The sequence below is a fragment of the Macaca thibetana genome, chromosome 10 (genome assembly GCF_024542745.1).
Source record: "Macaca thibetana thibetana isolate TM-01 chromosome 10, ASM2454274v1, whole genome shotgun sequence".
NCBI classification, from domain to species: domain Eukaryota; kingdom Metazoa; phylum Chordata; class Mammalia; order Primates; family Cercopithecidae; genus Macaca; species Macaca thibetana.
In genome coordinates, this window is record NC_065587.1 from 89245557 (window position 1) to 89264364 (window position 18808).

Here is an 18808-nt window from a genome sequence, read left to right on the forward strand (position 1 = left end):
GGTTCTCTCTGCATAAATAAATCCTTTTAGTGCTAGGATATATAAAAGTGTGGCCCTTTGAGAATTCTCACAAAATAGAAGCCCTGAGATGGTACCAGTCACAGGTACAGAGTTAATTAAAAAATTGAATTTAACTGTATTCTCTACAGCAAATGCTTTCTTTTTATAATGAATATAACATGTGTTTCTAGAATTACATAAGTTCTGGAACAACCACTATGATCTATTTAGACATGTGGATCAAAAGTTAAACTAATTACCAGAGACATTTCTTAACTTAAATGAAAAAAGTTTCTTTCATTAGGTCTTCTGCGTAATTTTCTTTTGGCAAAGGAATAAAGTTTACTTAGAGTAATTCTGTTTTGCAGACAGTCAGGGCTTCTAAAATATATAACAATAATTGTTAAGGTTAAAGAAAACAGTCAACTCTATTAAACTCACATAAAAATTCAAGCTTCTAATAGCCTAAACAATAGGCTGATTTTAAATAGAGATTTATGATATCCTCATTTTGTCTCAGAAGTCTGAATGTTGGGATTACTGTTAGCATTGGACCATCCTTTAAGATTTATGTATTCTACTATGAACTATAAAAGATACTGAACTTTAACTTAATTAAAAACATAATATGCATTACGATGTAAAAACAATTTTAAGCACAAAATTTGGAAATTATTTTGTCTGTACTACAAAATCATATTTCTTGAAAATGATTTGTAAAATAATTTTTTTTCAGGTTCTCAAATGCTATATAACATACTCTTATTTCATCTCATTTTACTATTTCATTTCCACATCAACACATCTTAAAACAGAAAGATAATTCTAAACTCACCTATTTATGTGACTTTCTAAAAAACTCATTCTAAGGAACATTGTTTACTGCTAACTTACTTGTTTTTATAAAATGAGAAGGATCTATAGTTAATGATTATTTCCAAGTAAATGTTTTTTTCCTGCAAAATATTAGCAAAAGGCTTCTTAAAAGTAGAGCATTGTTAAGTAAACCCTCCTCTTTTGCTTCTTTCACTGAAGGAGTTCACTATTATCTGAGAGTTAATTCTCTTTTCTATACCCCATAATTCTCCACATACCCTGAGTTGCATCATTCTGTAAAAGATGCTTCCACTTGCAAAGATGGCTGTAAAATATTTGAGCAGAGAGTACAAACAATTCCACTCTATGTCGCTATTTCTATATTTATCTAGGAAATAAATGAGATTATGGGTCTAAGCCAGCCTGCTACACGGATGTCCTCTATACACCGCTAAAATCACAACGGTTATGGTTATTATTTCATATAAGAGTTCAATGATTTTTAAAGTTCAAAATTGTAAAATACATACTGCAAACTCTTTAAATTCAAGTACATTTTAAAGCAACAAAAAAAGTTTGCTTATTGGCAGGGCGTGGTGGCTCACGCCTGTAATCCCAGCACTTTGGGAGGCCGAGGTGGGCGGATCGGGCGGGCGGATCACGAGGTCAGGAGATCAAGACCATCCTGGCGAACACGGTGAAACCCCATCTCTACTGAAAATACAAAAAAATTAGCTGGGCGTGGTGGCAGGCACCTGTAGTCCCAGCTTCTAGCGAGGCTGAGACAGGAGAATGGTGTTAACCTGAGAGGCGGCGAGCTTGCAGTGAGCGGAGATCATGCCACTGCACTCCAGCCTGGGCGACAGAGTGAGACTCCATCTCAAAAAAAAAAAAAAAAAAAAAAGTTTGCTTATCAGGAGAACTTCTTACGTGTACCCTAGCGGTATCAAAAGGTCTGTGTGTCTGCATCATACCTTCAAAGAATACAAAAAATGCAGAAAGGACAGCTACTTGATAGTTAATAAATTATTCAAGTTCATTAATAAGCTTTTACAATTTAAAGGGTAAATTCTCAAACACTCCCTATACCTCTAATTGGTTAAGAAAACCTAGTAATAAAATGAAATGCCTTAAAATTTCTTGAATCTTTTCTATTGCTTTCTTTCCATCCCCAATGCTACCAGCTTAGTTCTTATCGTTTTTTAAAATCTGTATTAAACACTTCCTAACAATTCTCCATCTACAGGCCAATCTCTGATTCTATCCTACTATCACACACTATCACTATCACAATTTTCAAATCCATCTTCCAAATGCAGTCTAGAATCTCTGTGAAGCATAAATCAACCACATCATTTGCCTGCTTGATATCCCAAATCAAGTCAAGAGTCCATGTGTCCCTATCCATAATCTCCCTCAACTAGAAGAAGTCTTCCCAGGGGAGGAAGGTCAGGGTCTGGCCACATCCTCTCCCCCAAACCCAGGGCCTACAAGGAGGGAGAGGTAGCTAGTGGCTCCTTGGGCCTTTCTGTTTGAACTTGAACCAAACTTATATTGCACTGGGAGAAATTAAAATAACTCCTTATCAAGAAATGTCTGGACTCGTCTTCTACCTTACAGGTAAAGTCTTTCACAAAAACATCCTAACTACTAAAACAACAATTTTCAAACATTTTTAAATGATCAGTACCACTTTCTTCAAACCATATTTAATGCAGAACTCAAACAAAAAGTGGTTATAATAGTATTTTGAGGTTGACAACACAGGCAGAGGTTAGATCATAGAGGCCAAAGAATAAAATTAAAATTTGGTTGGCACAATGCAATTGCAAAGTCAGTGGGGAGAAGAAGCAGGGATGTGAAACCTGATTTACATTTTTGAAAGACTACTGTGCTTGCTGTGTGTAAAAGAGTTGAAGCTACTGAGAAATTCAACACTTCTGATGTATTTTCATAAATCTTACTAATGCCTTTAAAGAATGCTATGCTATTTCCAACTAATGGGCAATCACAATAAAGGAGTCGCAGAATACCTGATCCTCGCTGGTTAATCCCAGGTGCATCACAAGATAAAAATGCACCAGGAAATCTGAGTTTGGCAGAACGTCCTGGCGTCTGGTCATCATGGCACAGATCAGCCTGTAGGCTTGCAGTTTGCCTTCCTTATATTCATTTGGCAGTGTCGCCGCCTGTCAAGGAGATGATGTTTCCAGATTAAATCAAGCCCAGGTGCAGAGCATTTCAATATTTCATTTACTTCTCAGTTTTCCTTAAGAGTTGTTTATGGACATGTGGGATGCAGTGACTTTAGTAAGACCCAGCCTGTCTTCAAAACATGCAGTCTTGGGCAATTACATTTTTCAAACTCAATTTCAGAAAGGAAGAGGAAATTGCAATAAAGGAATAAACACACATCCACTTGCCTTAAATAGCCATGATGCAAACATTCTGAGAGGTGGGATCAAAACTGGAGGAGATGGAGAAGACTGGTTATCCAGGCTTATTGCTAGATTATCCCGTATCTAATTCACAAAGAGGAGAATTTTAGGGTAGGTAACATTACGTTTATCCTAACAGTATTTCAACATTATTTTCCATGACCAAATAGCTGCTTTCACTTAAATTTCTATAAGTTAAGTGAAAACCTGTAATATTTACAAGTTTCTCTTTTGTTGTGAGATTATCCTTTTGAATTGTATGTTTGGCTCACTGTATGTGGTTTTAGATTTAAATACAAAACAAAGGCATTGCTTTTCCTTGAACGTTAATGGCTGGGGAGGTACTGAATTCCAAATGATAAGTAACGTTTTAATGAGTTATAGTGAACAAACATGAACCATGTTTTTGAAAAAAAAATTTAATAACATGTGAATGTCAGAACCCAAACAAAAATCAGAATAAAAATTGTATATACTACTCGGGAGGCTGAGGCAGGAGAATTGCTTGAACCTGGGAGGCAGAGGGTTGTAGTGAGTCAAGATGGCGCCACTGCACTCCAGCCTAGGCGACACAGCAAGACTCCATCTCAAAAAAAAAAAAAATATTGTATGTACTCTAAGATTCTACTTTCGTAAAAAGAAAGAAGACTATATATTAATATTGGCTATTTCTATGAATAGTGATGTTAATTTTCTTCTTTGTATTTTTCTACATTTTTCAAATTTTACACAATAAAACCAGTATCACTTTTATAAAGAGAGTAACTAGAACTACTTAACATCCTGTATTTAATATCCTATAGCGATATTCTACTTTTGCACTAAATGAAACAACTTTTGCATTTATAAAATATTCATGTTATATATGATTACTCTTCCATAATCAAATGTACTTTGTCTAAATGTACCATTTGTGTTTCAGAATATGTTCAGTAATTAACTGCAACACAGTTTTTACATTAAATGATACGACCATTTTCCTGGATTAGAATAAAAAGTAATATAGCAGGACTTACCTTTGCTAGTTTGTACCAGAGTTCATAGAGATAGCAGAAAACTCTGGCATGGATCTTGGGTGACTGGATGTTATTCACATCTCCAAGGATCCCCAAGACCCTTCGCCACAACACAGCAGCAGAGTCTGGGTGCCAACCAGTGAGGCTCCCCCCGGCGATTATACTACAGTCATCTGCGAGGCACTCACTGCTATCTACGCAGAAAAACGTATCTGTTAACCTTGTAAACAATCTTGATGTCATCATATCTTTTGTCTTTAAGACAAATTACCTATTCTTAAAAATTAATGTATTCAAAGTAAAATAATTAAGGAAAAAAATGTGAAACAGCTGAGAATTTAAAACAAGAGAAAAGCAGGATCAATGAAGAACAGTCAAATGATTTTCATTCTTCAAACTAAAAGAGCAAAAAGCTAAGACATGACATAACAGTTCCTGGAGACCCTGTGATGGGTTTTATAAACCAGGGGAGAGGAAGAGGGAGAACCTTGAGCAGGATAGGTGAGAAACAGTGCCATGGAAATGGGTGGCCAGGGAAGCCTCAATGCCAGAGTAACATTTGAGGTAGTTGTTGTTCTTAGGTCAGGTTCATGGGGGTAAGATGTGCATACAGGAAATCTCCCTTTCAGGTTTAAGGAGTTTTAAGGAATGTATACATTCATGTAACTGTTGCCATAAACTGCCACCATAATTGAGATATGGAAGATCTCATCACTCCAAAAAATGCCTCTTCATAATTGGTCCCCTTCCTCTATTCTCAGCCTCTTGCAACCACTGCTTTGTTTTCTGTTCCTATAGTTTTGCCTTTTCCAGAATGTCACATGAATGAAATCCTACAGTTTGTAGCCTTTCTGTCTGGTTTCTTTCACTCAGCAAAATGCATTTGAGATTCATCTATGCAGCTGTGGGTATCAGTTGTTTCTTCTTATTGCTATTAATATTCTATTTCATAGATGTGTCATAGTTTATCCATTCACCTGTAGATATTTAGATTGGTTCCTGTTTTTGGCAATTATGAATACAGTTGCCATAAACATTCATGTACAAGCTTCTGTGTTAACATATGTTTACATTTCTCTTCAGTAAATATCTAGGAGTGAGATTCCTGGGTCCAATCATAAGTGTATGCTTAATAAACATTAAACTGAAGAAAGAAACTGTCAAACTGTTGTCCAAAGTGCTGTTACGGTTTGCACTCCTGCGAGCAAAGTATGAGAGTTCCACTTGTTCTACATCCTTGCTAGAACTTGATGCTGTCAGTTTTTAAAATTTTAACCATTCTTATAGGCATGGAGCAGTTATCTCATTGAGGTTTTTGTTTGCAGTTCTCCAGTGACTAAAGATTTTAAGCATGCAGTAACACGTGACTCGAACTTGAAGATGATGTGCAAATGGGCTGTGCAGCTATGTGGGGAAGAGCCAGTTAGGGAGAAAAGCTAGAGCAAAGGCTGTGAGATGGGAGTATGCTAACAAGTTCAAGGCATAGAATGTCTTTGTAATATATATTTAATTATGAAATATGAAACTTTGTGCATTGAAACAAATAGTTAAAGAAGAATTTAATGATTTACATGTATATCTAATTTTATGGATTAAGTTACAGAATTTTGTTCTTTGGATACCTGTTGCTTTAGGATGAGTAAAGGCTAGGGGAGACTGATTTGAATAAGTCTCCAGCTTCCTAAAATCATAAGCCTTTACATTTTTAGAGTAAATGGAAAAGCAGCCAAAGACACATAGGCACCACTTAAAGAATGATGTATTATAACAAAAAAATTGTATTTCATAGTATGTATATAATAATCAACAGAGGCAAGCATTTTAACTGCACATTGTATTTTCTCACTCTTCATCCTTTTGACTTCCTTGCAGCATTTAACGCTTCTTCCTCAGGCCCTTTTTCCACAATTATGTATCTATTTGCTTCCATGGCCAAGCACATTCCTCTAATCTCCCGCGGCTCAGTTTTTTAATTCTGGTTTCCACATCTCCAACCTGCAGCCTCTGCACAAAGTTCAGTCTCTGTTCTCACATGTCATAGCCTCAGCCCCCATGTGCTCTCTCCCTTTTCTCCACTGGCATGGTACTTGAGTAGGCCACCAAAGACTTCCATGTTGTTTAATGCAGTGCTCAATGTCCAGTCCTCAGTAGCATTTGATTCAGGTAATCATGTCTGCTTTCTGAAACGCTTCAACCATTTGACCCCCAGGTATGACTCTCACCTGGTCTTCTTCTTTTGCTGGTGCTTCTTCATCTCATGGACTGCAGACACTGAAGGGCCCTGGAGTTGTTGTCTTCTCTATCTATACTAATGCCCTTCTTAATCTCATACAGACTTACTGCCATACATATTTCAATGCCCTCCATATACTCACAGCTCTACATGCCCACTTCTGGCCTGGATTTCTTTCCTCAAGTTTAAACTCATTTCTCCACCAACATATTTGACAGCTCTACATGCTCAGGACCGAATAGAAGCAGAGTCCATAAGCAGGCATGGTCTTCGGTCAGTTTCACTGTGTTCCTGAAGAACCTCAGATATATGTATGTTGAGTTTTGTGTTTTTTTTTTCCTGGAATTCGAAAGACTCTCTCCTGCTCAAAGAGTATGTAAACTCTCCTTTAATCCCTCTGTTTTCAAGACAGCATCTCTGCACTCAGACGTGTTGATGACTCCAAGCCACAACCCCCACCCCCCCAAATTTACTTGTACCATCTTCTAGGGTGAAAAAGCAGTGGCCCATGGCAACAGAGCTCTAACTAGTTCTTAAACAGACTTACAGTCTTTCTGTTTTCAGCCCCATCATCACTTCCTACTTCTGTAGCTACCTGGTATGGGAAATTTTCTAACCCTTTCAGAGAACCCGCATTAATTTAAGTCAGGTTGTTTATTGGCTTTCCCTACTACTGACACAGGATTTAATATTCTCAGGTCTGCCAATTCATTTACCACAGGCCACCTGTTCTGTAACTTCAAGAAGTTGGTTGCTACTGTCTTTCTCCTGCCATCTTTGCCCTTGTGGATTTATGTGTTATTTAATATAAATCCTTTCAATGTGGCTTAGGTAGGGTTTGGAGAATAAGTGGGGTTATTTGTGTTTGTTCACTCTACTGTCTTTAATAATATGCATTATTACAATATGTACTGTCTTTGTTACGCATTCCTCTTGCTTATTTTTAAAAGCCACTTATTTTATAATTTTTGTTGGCTTTAATGCATTTACTTTATATTTGGTAATTTTTCCCTGAATTAGTTTTTTTAAATAAAATTTATTTTTTTATTTTTTTATTTTTTGAGACGGAGTCTCGCTCTGTCACCCAGGCTGGAGTGCAGTGGCCGGATCTCAGCTCACTGCAAGCTCCGCATCCCGGGTTTACGCCATTCTCCCGCCTCAGCCTCCCGAGTAGCTGGGACTACAGGCGCCCGCCACTACGCCCGGCTAGTTTTTTGTATTTTTTTAGTAGAGATGGGGTTTCACCGTGTTAGCCAGGATGGTCTCGATCTCCTGACCTCGTGATCCGCCCGTCTCGGCCTCCCAAAGTGCTGGGATTACAGGCTTGAGCCACCGTGCCCGGCCAAATAAAATTTATTTTTTAAGACAATTTTGGATTTATAAAAAATTGTGACAATACTACAGAGTTCCCATATACTCCATATCTAATTTCTCCACTATTAACATCTTATATTCAAATGGAATATTTATTACAACAAACCAATACTAAAAGATGATTATAAAGTTTACACTTCATTGAGATTTCCTTAGTTTTTATATAATTCTTTTTTCTGTTCCAGGATCTCATCCAGGATATCACATAACAAATAGCTGTCATGTCTCCATAGCCTCCTTTCAACTGTGAGTTTTCTTAAAACTTTCTTTGTGTTTGATAACCTTCATGGTTTTAAGGAGTACTGCTTTATAGACTGTTCCTCAGTTGGGATCTATTGGATATCTTTCTCATAGGCTTTTCTTTTGCATTCCTGGAATGAACTTCTCTTAGCCCTGATGTATGATATTTTTCCAATATTCTTCGATCTCATTTGTTAATGCCTTATTTTGAATTTTTTGCTTATATGTTTATAAGTGAGATGGTCTCTAATTATGTTTTTTTCATACTGACCTTGTCCGGTGTGTTACCAAGGTAACACAAGGTAGATAACAGAAGTGAGTTTCTTTCTCTTTCTATTGAATGGGACGAAAAAGATAGTTTCTCTTTTACATGAAGGTTTAGTAAAGCTAGAAATTATCCTTTATTTTTATAGATCTATTTGAATAGCATACTGTATTATTTTTAAAATTTATATTGGTTTTGTAGTTGTTCCCTTTTCACCTCCAACATTTTTTTCTTGATCAATCTTGCCTGTTTGTCTATTTTATTATTGTTTTTAAATAACAATTTTTAGTTGTCTTCTATTGTTTATTTGCTTTCTAGTACACGCATGTATGCTCTCAGCTTTATTGGTTCCTTTTTATTAACATCTATGTTATTCTGTTATTCTCCTAATTTTTGAACATAATACATTGTTAATTTATTAAGATAATTATTCCCAAAGTTCTCTTCTTCACCCCATACAAATAAAGCTAGGCTGATTTCTAGGCAATTATCAGCCCCCACTGAGTGTCATCTTGAGTGTATATGTTGTTGGCATTTTTAAGGCCTAATCAAAGAAACCAAAGCACAATCTCTGAATCTGAGGAATTCAAGTAGAGGAATGACAAGGACAACAACAGGCAAGAAAAAAATGAATCTGAAAAGGAGCCAGGGCAGGTCCAAAAACGGCTGTTCACTATAATAAGCTATGTTTATTAAATTAGCGATGGAAAGATCCCCAGACACGAAAACAAAAGATGTAATAACGATGGCACATGGTGTCATGGAAAGGCCTTCCCAAACACAGAAGCACTGTTCCTTCTTAGAGGAAAACATATCTGTAGTTCCCACAAGGGTATCATATACTCAACTCAGGAGACACATTAAAATGTGCAGATATATTCCAAACTGGAATTCCTACACACTGTGCCTGAAAGGCAGGGTGCAAAAAGCCTAATTATGGGCCTTCTGGGTTCTCTGACTTTTATAAAACCTCGGAAGAGAGACTCATCATCCTAATTCTGTAAAGTAAATACAATATCAGGAATCTGTTAGTCTGACAAGGTATGCTGAAGGATCAATAAATGCTTATGAATCAACATGAACCCCCAAGTCAACAAGCAGCATAATATGGCATTTATTTTTCTCATAAAGTATGTCATGGCATTTTCAATCCCTTGAGGAGAAAAAAAAGTAGGGGATTAGATAATTTGCAGCTTTGTTTCATCACTAACCTTCACTCCAAAAATGTAGCTATCCAAAACAGAGATTGGCCCCCAGCATCCCAATCACACTGGAGCTTTGCTTGAGTAACCACTCTAAGTACATGTAGACAGGTACCTCATCATCACCTGCACCTCTTTGCAACCTGCCAATGAATATGCCCTTACTTATGAAAGAATCCCACATAGCAAATCTGCTTAAATACTGCTTTACACTCAGAAAAACTCATGCTTCGATGATAAAATCCTAGGCAACATCCTCCATAAAATTATCAAAGTATGCTGACTTCTTTAGGAGTTTCTGAGATGCCTGTATGAGTTTCCTCAGTATTACTATGAACAAAAATGTTAATGAGTTGAAATGTTTTGCCCAAAATTATTCTGCTGGTAGCATAAGTGAGAGAACAGATGCTGACATTTTACATGTAGAGGGTTCCTCAGTGAAGGAGCACTTAATTAAAAATGGGGATTTGGGAGATTTCAGAAAATTTCATGTTCACCCTAAAAATATCCAATATTTAGTTTATTTTATTTTCATTAGCAACCTAGTATGCTAGCCTACTATCTTTTTGTTTTATTACTACTTAATGCTACAACTTAAAATTTTTTTATTAAAGTGAAAACTCTTACAAGCATAATCGTATCGTCTTTCTCCAAACACATAAATAATTTTTACAAAGAGATCTAAAAGTTTAGAACTCTGCAAATATAGAAAGGATTTCAGCCACGAAATAAGTCTCGGTAATAGGCAAAATAAGCATTTATGGCCGAATGGTGATTTTATATGGCTACGATTTTATATAAGCTTGGCACAGTGTTAAAGAAACGTAGCCTCAGTCTCTGAAAACAAATTTTCCTTTTGATTTGAAATCTAAACACAAAAAACAAACTCAAAGGCCTGAGTGAAACAACTTAATTCTAGCACCAGAAAATTCAGGCCTGGCCTGGATGTCAATGATCAAGTGGAGAAGCAGCAAGGTGGCATCCCATTCCCACCAGTGCAGCCTGGCTCTCCTCTCCTTCTTCCTCTCCTTTGCAAGGATGTCCACTGTTCACTGCAAATATTTTAGAAGGTGAGCTACCAATGCCCCAGTAGCTATCATTATTATTTTTCTTTCTAATATTTCATGACTTCTAAACACATCAAAGTCTGGTGAAAATGCCAAAAATATAGTGATGACAGAGAATGCTGACAAAGCATTCTTGGAAAAACAATTTTAGTGGCAGGTAACAGGAGATGTAATTCATTTTCACAGCTATAACTAAAAGCAGAAGTGGTAAAAAGATTTCTGTAATGTTTGGATGCAAGACTGTGATAAACACACTAAATAAAAGAGATTTTGAAATTGTCTTATATATTATTTCTAAAAAATTAAAATTTAATTGCTCTTTTCAGCTATATAAAACAACAGCTTGCAGCTTAAAGTGTATTTGTTCACTGATTCAAGTATTTATTGAATGCTTCTCTCCTGTCCTGCACTATTCCTGGAAGCAAGAATCAGCTGTGCAGACAGCAGATAACAGGCCTCCTCTTCCTGGAGTCTGCATTCCAGTAGAGAAAGACTGTGGAATCTCCCAACTAAACCAAGATGCTGGATAACATTTCTCACCAAATCTTACCTTAAAACTTATCACTGAGCTAACAAGAACATGGAAAGGAAAGAGCAACAAAGCTGGTTTTTTCCCTTTGTGGTTCTGCTAAACCACAGAATTCTTAAAAGTTTATCTGGTAATAGAGTTTTCATTTTGCTGAGGTTGAATTACTGACACTTTTCTTATGGTTAGCTTTTTAAAAAAAAAAATCATAGACCCTTTTCAAAAAGATGTTTTCTTCCAAGTTTTTCAATTTTCCTTTTCACATTTATATATTTTATCCCTCTGAAACTGACTTTGGACATAGTATGAGGTAGGAATTCTATTTCACTTTTTTCCATATGGCTAAGTACCTGTCCCACAGAAATTTGTTGAACAATACAATGTTTCCTTGTCAGCCCTAAGCCACATATATCATATATCATGATTCCATGTCTGTGTGCACTCAGTTCTGTATTTTATCTTCTGTTCCATCCATCTATTTGTCTATCTCTATGATTACAACTTTAAGTAAATTTCATAGAATTTATCACATTATCTGTGACTATTAGGATAAATGTTGTGTCTTCTGTCCTTTTTGTAAGCACTTAAAAACTATAGTAGCTTATGACCTATTCATCTTTTTATTTCTCATAGCATCTAAATCAGTATTTTAGACTATAAGCTTATTTGTTAAACAAGGGATGAGGTAAATGACAATACTGATTCTTAGCTGTAGACTCATAAATGTCCCCCTCCCCTGACTATTTCAACAGAACTAAATGTATGTATGTATTAACTATATTTTCTTATTTTCTGTTTTCTCAATGCTCTGGCATTAGGGCCTCACTGATCAGGGAAGCACTGCCACTTCCAGGGTTAGCTAATTCCTAGAGATAGAATTCTATTCACCAGGCAGCAGGTCTTTCATATTCAAACCTACCAATTCAAAATTCAGACCCTCCAACTACCTCCTTTCTCTAGTTCTCACATACTAAGTCAATATCCTCTGCCCTGTCATCCGAGGACTAGGTGGGTACCAGGCAAGTAGAAATAGCCCGTATGCTCCAGAGCCCACTGAAGTCATTCATACTAGCAATCCTAAATCTGCATACCCTGCCTTGCCTTGCTATTTTCATAGAAATGACACTAAAGGCTGTTGCCCCATTTTGTTCCTTCTGCCTCCTGGTACTTCCCTGCATGACCCCTGTTTCCAGGATCTGTGAGTAGAAAATTCTTCCTCCATGACAATCACCTCCATATCTGTATGTCTTACCACATATGATTAAAACAAATCCCAGGTAAACTTTAAGACAATGCACAGTAAATTTAGCTGTTATTTTCAGGAAACATAATTTAAGTGAGAAAGCAAATATAAAAGTAAACTGTTAGTTTGCCAGTGATGAAGGAATTTAAGATTTTGGAGGCAGTTTATTATTCTAAGCATTTGATAACTGGTAGGATTATTCAACAAGAAACAAAGATATACTCAAATTGTTTCTCAAAATGTCCTAAAAATCAGGCTCATATGAGTTTTAGTTTGAACATTTATGAAGAAATTGTTCTCTTAAGAACAGAAAGTTAAATTCAGAATTGTGATAATCCTTAAACCTTCTCACATTACAGTTTGTCCTTTTCACAGATGACAAGGTGAACTATTGAACTGCATGTACTGATTCTCTATATTAGTATTTCAAAGAAGAACTAAGTATTTGGAGGAGTTAATCACAACATGGAGTACATCATATAACATTACCTCACAGAGGTTTATTAAATTGAGCTGTCCAATACATAACCTGAAATGGGATCAAAACTAATCTTTCCAAAGAACAGACAAAAGAAGTAATCACCTAATTTTCTTCCCTTTCAATAAAAATAATTAAAACTAGTCCATGTTTAAGTAACTTCAACCTACTGAAGCTTCAGTTTTGCCTCCTATGGTATCACGATGATGAGTTTCTCTTGGATAATCTGTAAGGATTCTCAAGTAGGTAAAAGGGCTTTACAATAATTTTAATTTTAACAGGAACACAGTGTAAAGGAGTAGACACAGCACTGCATGTTGAGTCAAAACACTTTGAAAGTCAGTTTCATCTCTGGAACTCACACTCCAGCTTGATAACAATTTCCCTGGGTCTCAATTTCCCCATCTCTAAAACAGACATGATAAGCTTGGCCTGCTTCCCATACAGAATCAAAGAGAATGCCTCAAAATTCTTTGTAAATGTTAAATCTCGTATCAATGAATAGTATTATTAGTCATTATTAGTCTATAAAGAATTTTATTGAATACCACCTTTGTATGTTACTTTTATGAAGTTTTAATGATATTCTATCAAGAATTTCCCAAATATCAGAGATGTTGGTTAAATTTTACAACACAGTGAAAACTAGTTTGCTTGGTTTGAAAAAAATCCATTTAAGGTAAAATTTTAGCCTTTATGTTAATCATTTTAAAATATATTTTGGAATTTTAATAACTCTCTTTACTTAACATGTTACTTTGTGGTGGTTGTTTTCATACACGGTATCTATATGTGAACATGAACGTGCAGCTAGAAAAGTCTTGGCTCTGGTCAGCCTTTCCCGCACTGATTCCTCAGAGCACGAGTCTCTCCTAACACTCCATCAAACAAAGCAAAACCAAACCCAGCTCCTCCATGGTCTCCCTGTTCTCATCAGACTGGTCATACAGGTAAGGGAACTTAGCCTTTGAGGTTCACTTACCCAGTGTCACACTGTGTGTGTATGTAGCTAAAACTGCAGACTGCTCCACCCACACTATTTTGTGCACCTGACTTAGATGTTCACTCATTTATTCTTCCAACAACCTTTATAAAGTAGGGGTTATTATCCCAAATTTAAAGACAAAGAAATAGAAGGACAGAGATTAACTAACTAGCTCAAGGTCACCCAGCAATTCCTCAGAAGTGCCTGGAAGCCGACCCAGAAAGTTTGGCTCTGAAGTCAAACAATCTGAGATTTAAAAAGTTGCAAAAAATACAGAGTATGAAGTCATTATTTTTAAAGTTTAGAAACAAAACTAAATGATATATTGCTTGACACGCATGGTAAAACTATAAAGAAATCAAGGAAATTATTATAAAAACAAATTTGGGCTAGGGTCCCAAAATAATGGGAGAAGGGGAGGGACTTGAGAAACACCTCTGGGAGACCTCACTGGCTTGGGTGCCATGCTAGTTTTTAAGCTGGGTAGCAGACTCACTCGTGTTCACTTCATTACTGTCCCTTGTAACTTACATACTGTATATGTTACAACTTACATTTTATGTACCAAATATTTTATTGAAAAATTTTAAAAAATTAATCAATAAGCTATCTAAACTCCTTGACTTATCCTGGATTTACAACATATATGAGTTGGAAAAATCACTCTTCTTTCTAGAGTAGAACAATTCACTTAGGGATAAAGGCTTAACACGAATACCACCACTTCCTCCTACGGTGGACAGCGGTCAGGAGCATGGCACACTTCCTCCTACAACTGTTTCAGAACCCTCTGTATACAGGACTCCAAGGATTCACAACTGATCTCCTAGCTGTTTGCACTACTGCCTCTTTTCCAAAATGCAATTCACCTGTTAAATTCGAAGCATCAGTGGGACTCAGTTGTAACCAATGACGAGCATCCGCATCAGCCACAACATCTGTGGGAGTATTCAGCTCTGGGTCTTCCTCACAGGTCTGCCATGGGCCCATGGACAGCTCCGCCTCATTGATACAGCCCAGAGCTGTGTCACTGTTGGTACTTTCACCTGGTACAACGGAAGAACCAAAGTTTAAGATAAAAAGTAGCTGAAAATCAGAATGTTCACAATTACTCATATGAAAGTAACCAAACAGCAGACACAGCAGGAATCATTCAGGTTCTTTGGTAGAACCTGTAGAACTTGAGTGGAGCTCATAAAGTGCCCATGTGGTCGAGAAAATTAATCTTCCAAATACAGGAGATAAATATCTATTATGAACATGACTATGTATCATTCAAGTGGCACTCTTCAATGTGTCTTCACTCAGTGCCCCCATACCCAAACTACACCAAGTCCTAAAGTGTGCTGGGACTTACAAAATGAGGGTGGGTGGAGGAAGAAGATAATAACTAATCCACCACAAATGCAAGCTTACTCTACTGGGTAGAAGAGTCTAAAGATGCTGTATGCGCCAAGCCTGATGGGTAGACGTAGACCTACGGTGATTCATTCAGGGTCATTTGGGGATAGAGTGTCCCAATACAACATATTTTTCTAGAACAGAAATTCTCCCCTTTAAACATTAATAAGTTCTAATTTGTCATAATATAATAAGGCTGGGCTATGAAGACGTATAGAACTATTTAGTCTGACATAAAATGAACCTAGACAGTTCTGCTTCTCAAAGTCTCCTGTCTACTTCATAACAACTTTATGCAGCTACATCTCTGTCTGCTCACCCTTATGGCTGCTCTCTGTATCTGCTCCTAATAGTCCCTTACCCTTGCTGTTTCTAATCTGCTGTCCTCTATTTACCCACAAAGAACTGAAAGTTGTCTCAGTAACCAGGTGACCAATGGTAGGTACCAAACTTCATCTCCCAAAGGGCTCTAAGCCAGCAGGGTGAAGGTGGAACTCCTCTGCACCCATTAAGAACTGCTCTGAACTTGAGACGGTGTTTACTATGCTACTCTGGCACTTGCCTTCAGGAAAGCGGAGTACTAAGGCTGTGTTTTACAGTATATGATAATACGTCTCAGGATTCCAACCTCATTTCATTTCAAAGTGTTTATCCCATTAACTTCAATGTACTTCTGATGCTTTTTGCTTCTAGCCTCTGGGAACTTTCTGGGGAAGATAATTTTTCTCTCTGGTCTATCTGCTCACTCGTGCCATCAGCCTCTGATGTACCACTCTCCTAGAGAAAGGCCCAGGGGTAGAAAGACGGGCCTCTCAAGGTACAGGTGAGTAGAACTGTTTTATTGTATGTATGGATGAATCTTTTGTCAATCCTGGGATTCCAGGAATAAGAAGGTTCCATTTCACAACCATCTCTCTCAAATTGACAAGCTATTACTCAAGTTAGAAGGCAAAAAGTGGGAAGATGGCTTGAGCCCAGTCGTTTGAAACCAGCCTGGGCAACATGGTGAAACCTCATCTCTATAAAAAAAAAAAAAAAAAAAAAACAGAAAAATTAGCCGAGTGCATTGGCATGTGCCTGTAGTCCCAGCTACTTAGGAAGCTTGGGTGGGAGGCTCACCTGAGCCTGGGGAGGTTAAGGCTCCAGTGAGCCATGATTGTGCCAGAGCACTCCAGCCTGGGCGAAAGAGTGAGACTGTGTCTCTGATAATAATAATAGTAATAATAATAAAACGTAAAAAGAAAATAGAACATATCAACTCTATAGTCAGAGAAACAGACATTTCCTGGAACTTACTCTTCTGTCTTTCCCTACATTTTCCTTGTGTCTGCTGCAAATCATCTTTCAAATCCAATTCAGCAGGGCTGCTGCTTCTTCGAACTAAAATCTTCAGACAAAAAGAAATATTGCACTTACTACAGGAAAGTTTTCATTTTTATAACACTTAAGTTTCTAGCCCAAATTTCTAAAGAAAAAGAAACGAACAATAATAATAGCTAAATAAATTGATGTTTTCCATTTGAAGGATATATTTTCACAAATTACTATATTTAACTTTATGTTACTCAAGATCTGAAACTTTTATTTATATCCTCTACTTTGTCAACTTACATCCAATTAAACTGATCTAAGAAGGAATGCCAAATTATATGCAAGAGATTTCTTTTAAAGTTCTATTTGTTCTTCTGGTCAAGCACACATATATAGTGAACAGAATGCTCTAGGAAGGCATTAAGTTATGCACACAAATGGTAAGTGTGCTGGTAGGCAAGGCACAAACTCCATCCAGAGTTCTAAAGGTTCATTCAGTGTCTTCCTAGTTAAGTATGCCACAAACTCTCCTGAGCATTGTTTAACCTTGTATTAAAACTCACAGGATTAAAAAAAATCAGGAGGCAATCTGCATCCTCTAAAAACTTATAATTTGTTTGGAGAGACAAAACATACACAAATTACACAAAATAATTATAATGTATATAAGCAAAATATGCAAATAAACGGTCTCTGAAAGGTATACAGAATAAACTGTTGCCTTAATTGGCTCAGTTTTATAGGAGAGCTGTTCAAGATGGCAATGGACATGAAGTGGTAGAGGGAAGACAGAAGAGGATTCAAGGCAGGAAGTACTGGGTGGTAATCAGCAAGTTCTATGTACAGGAAGAGATGCTGGTTATACCAGGCCATGCAGAGAAGCCCGGTGAAGAAGGACAAAAATAAGAAGAAATGCAGACCTTCTAAAAAGACACAGCTGCCTGTGGGCATTGAACCTTAGGTTTAAGGGGGGAACAAGATGTAGAGTTAAAAAAAGGAATGCACCACAAATGTTGACCATGGCAAAACTGGAAAAAAAATTAAAAGAAAAAATAACTATTAAGCTAAAAAAAAAGCAGGCCATGAATAAAATATTTAGAAGATTTAGAGGATTAACACTATATGAAAAAATTATTATACAGCCTTAAAGAAGAATGATATACATCTAGTGTGTATATCTAGAAGGTATATCTAGAGGGTATATGTATCTAGTGATATATATCTAGAGGGTATATATATCCTCTAGCCATAGAAACAGATCCTACATAAAACTTTAGTTGCAATTTGGGGCTCAAAGGAAGTAAAAGAAACTTCCAAGAAATCTACCTTCAACCCTTAAAAGTGAGCAGAAACCAGGGCAGTGAAATGTGGCTACTGCAAGGGTAAATCCAATAGTACCACTGCCAGTGGCAAGAGGACCAAGACTCCAGGATTAAAGTAGCACTCCCCATGTGGTGCAAGAAACAAATGCAAACATGCTGTTGAAATGTCATCAATTTAGAAATCCACATTTTCTGCAGATTAAGATCAGCCAGCTAGGAACTCATAATAAATCATCATCAAACACTACAGAAAATAAATCACCATGTATAAGAGTCTCAGAAACAACAAATATCAGGCTTAGATCCCCCAAGGATTTCAGAAAATCAGATAAAAAATTCAGAATTGCAACTTGTAAACATTTTAAAGGGATAAAAGTTGAGAATCACAAAAACGAGCAAGCAACAAAAGATTATTAGAAATTACAAGATATGCTTGAAAAGTACAAACATGAACTGTCAGAAACAAAAGGCATAACTGCTCAACTAAAAAACTCAAGGGAAGTATTAAACAACAGAGTAAAGATACAGTTACTGAACTGATGAAAGACAGAGCTGATAAAATTATCCAGAAAACACTGAGCCAATGAGAATGGAAAATATAAAAATCATTTAAGAGACGAGGAAGACAGAATGGGAAAGTCTAATATATTTCCACCCAGAATTCCAGAAGGAAAGCAAAGAGAGAATATAAAAGAAGCAATATTTGCATTTCTCTTTTTTTTTTTAACCCCAGCGTCCCATGTAACAGGTGGAGATACCACTGAACCAATGAGGAAAAAATGAGACAATATATGCAGAAATGTTACCAAGAATTTTCCAGAAATGACAGAAGACGAGCACTTGCAGATGCATGGCACACACCATATACCAAAAAGAACAAATAGATGAACC

The 18808-nt window shown here is 36.8% G+C and overlaps 1 protein-coding gene across 4 annotated transcripts in view; it reads right to left on the reverse strand.

Moving 5' to 3' along the window:
* Positions 1 to 18808, reverse strand: part of RALGAPA2 (Ral GTPase activating protein catalytic subunit alpha 2) — a 321485-nt gene that overhangs the window by 178985 nt on the left and 123692 nt on the right. For all 4 annotated transcript variants that reach the window (XM_050745426.1, XM_050745427.1, XM_050745428.1 and 1 more), the window contains 5 exons: positions 16581 to 16671; positions 14753 to 14929; positions 4271 to 4464; positions 3240 to 3338; positions 2850 to 3005 (listed from right to left, as the gene is read on the reverse strand). In XM_050745426.1, coding sequence (XP_050601383.1) covers positions 2850 to 3005; positions 3240 to 3338; positions 4271 to 4464; positions 14753 to 14929; positions 16581 to 16671 — 717 coding nt within the window. The remainder of the gene's footprint in view (positions 1 to 2849; positions 3006 to 3239; positions 3339 to 4270; positions 4465 to 14752; positions 14930 to 16580; positions 16672 to 18808) is intronic.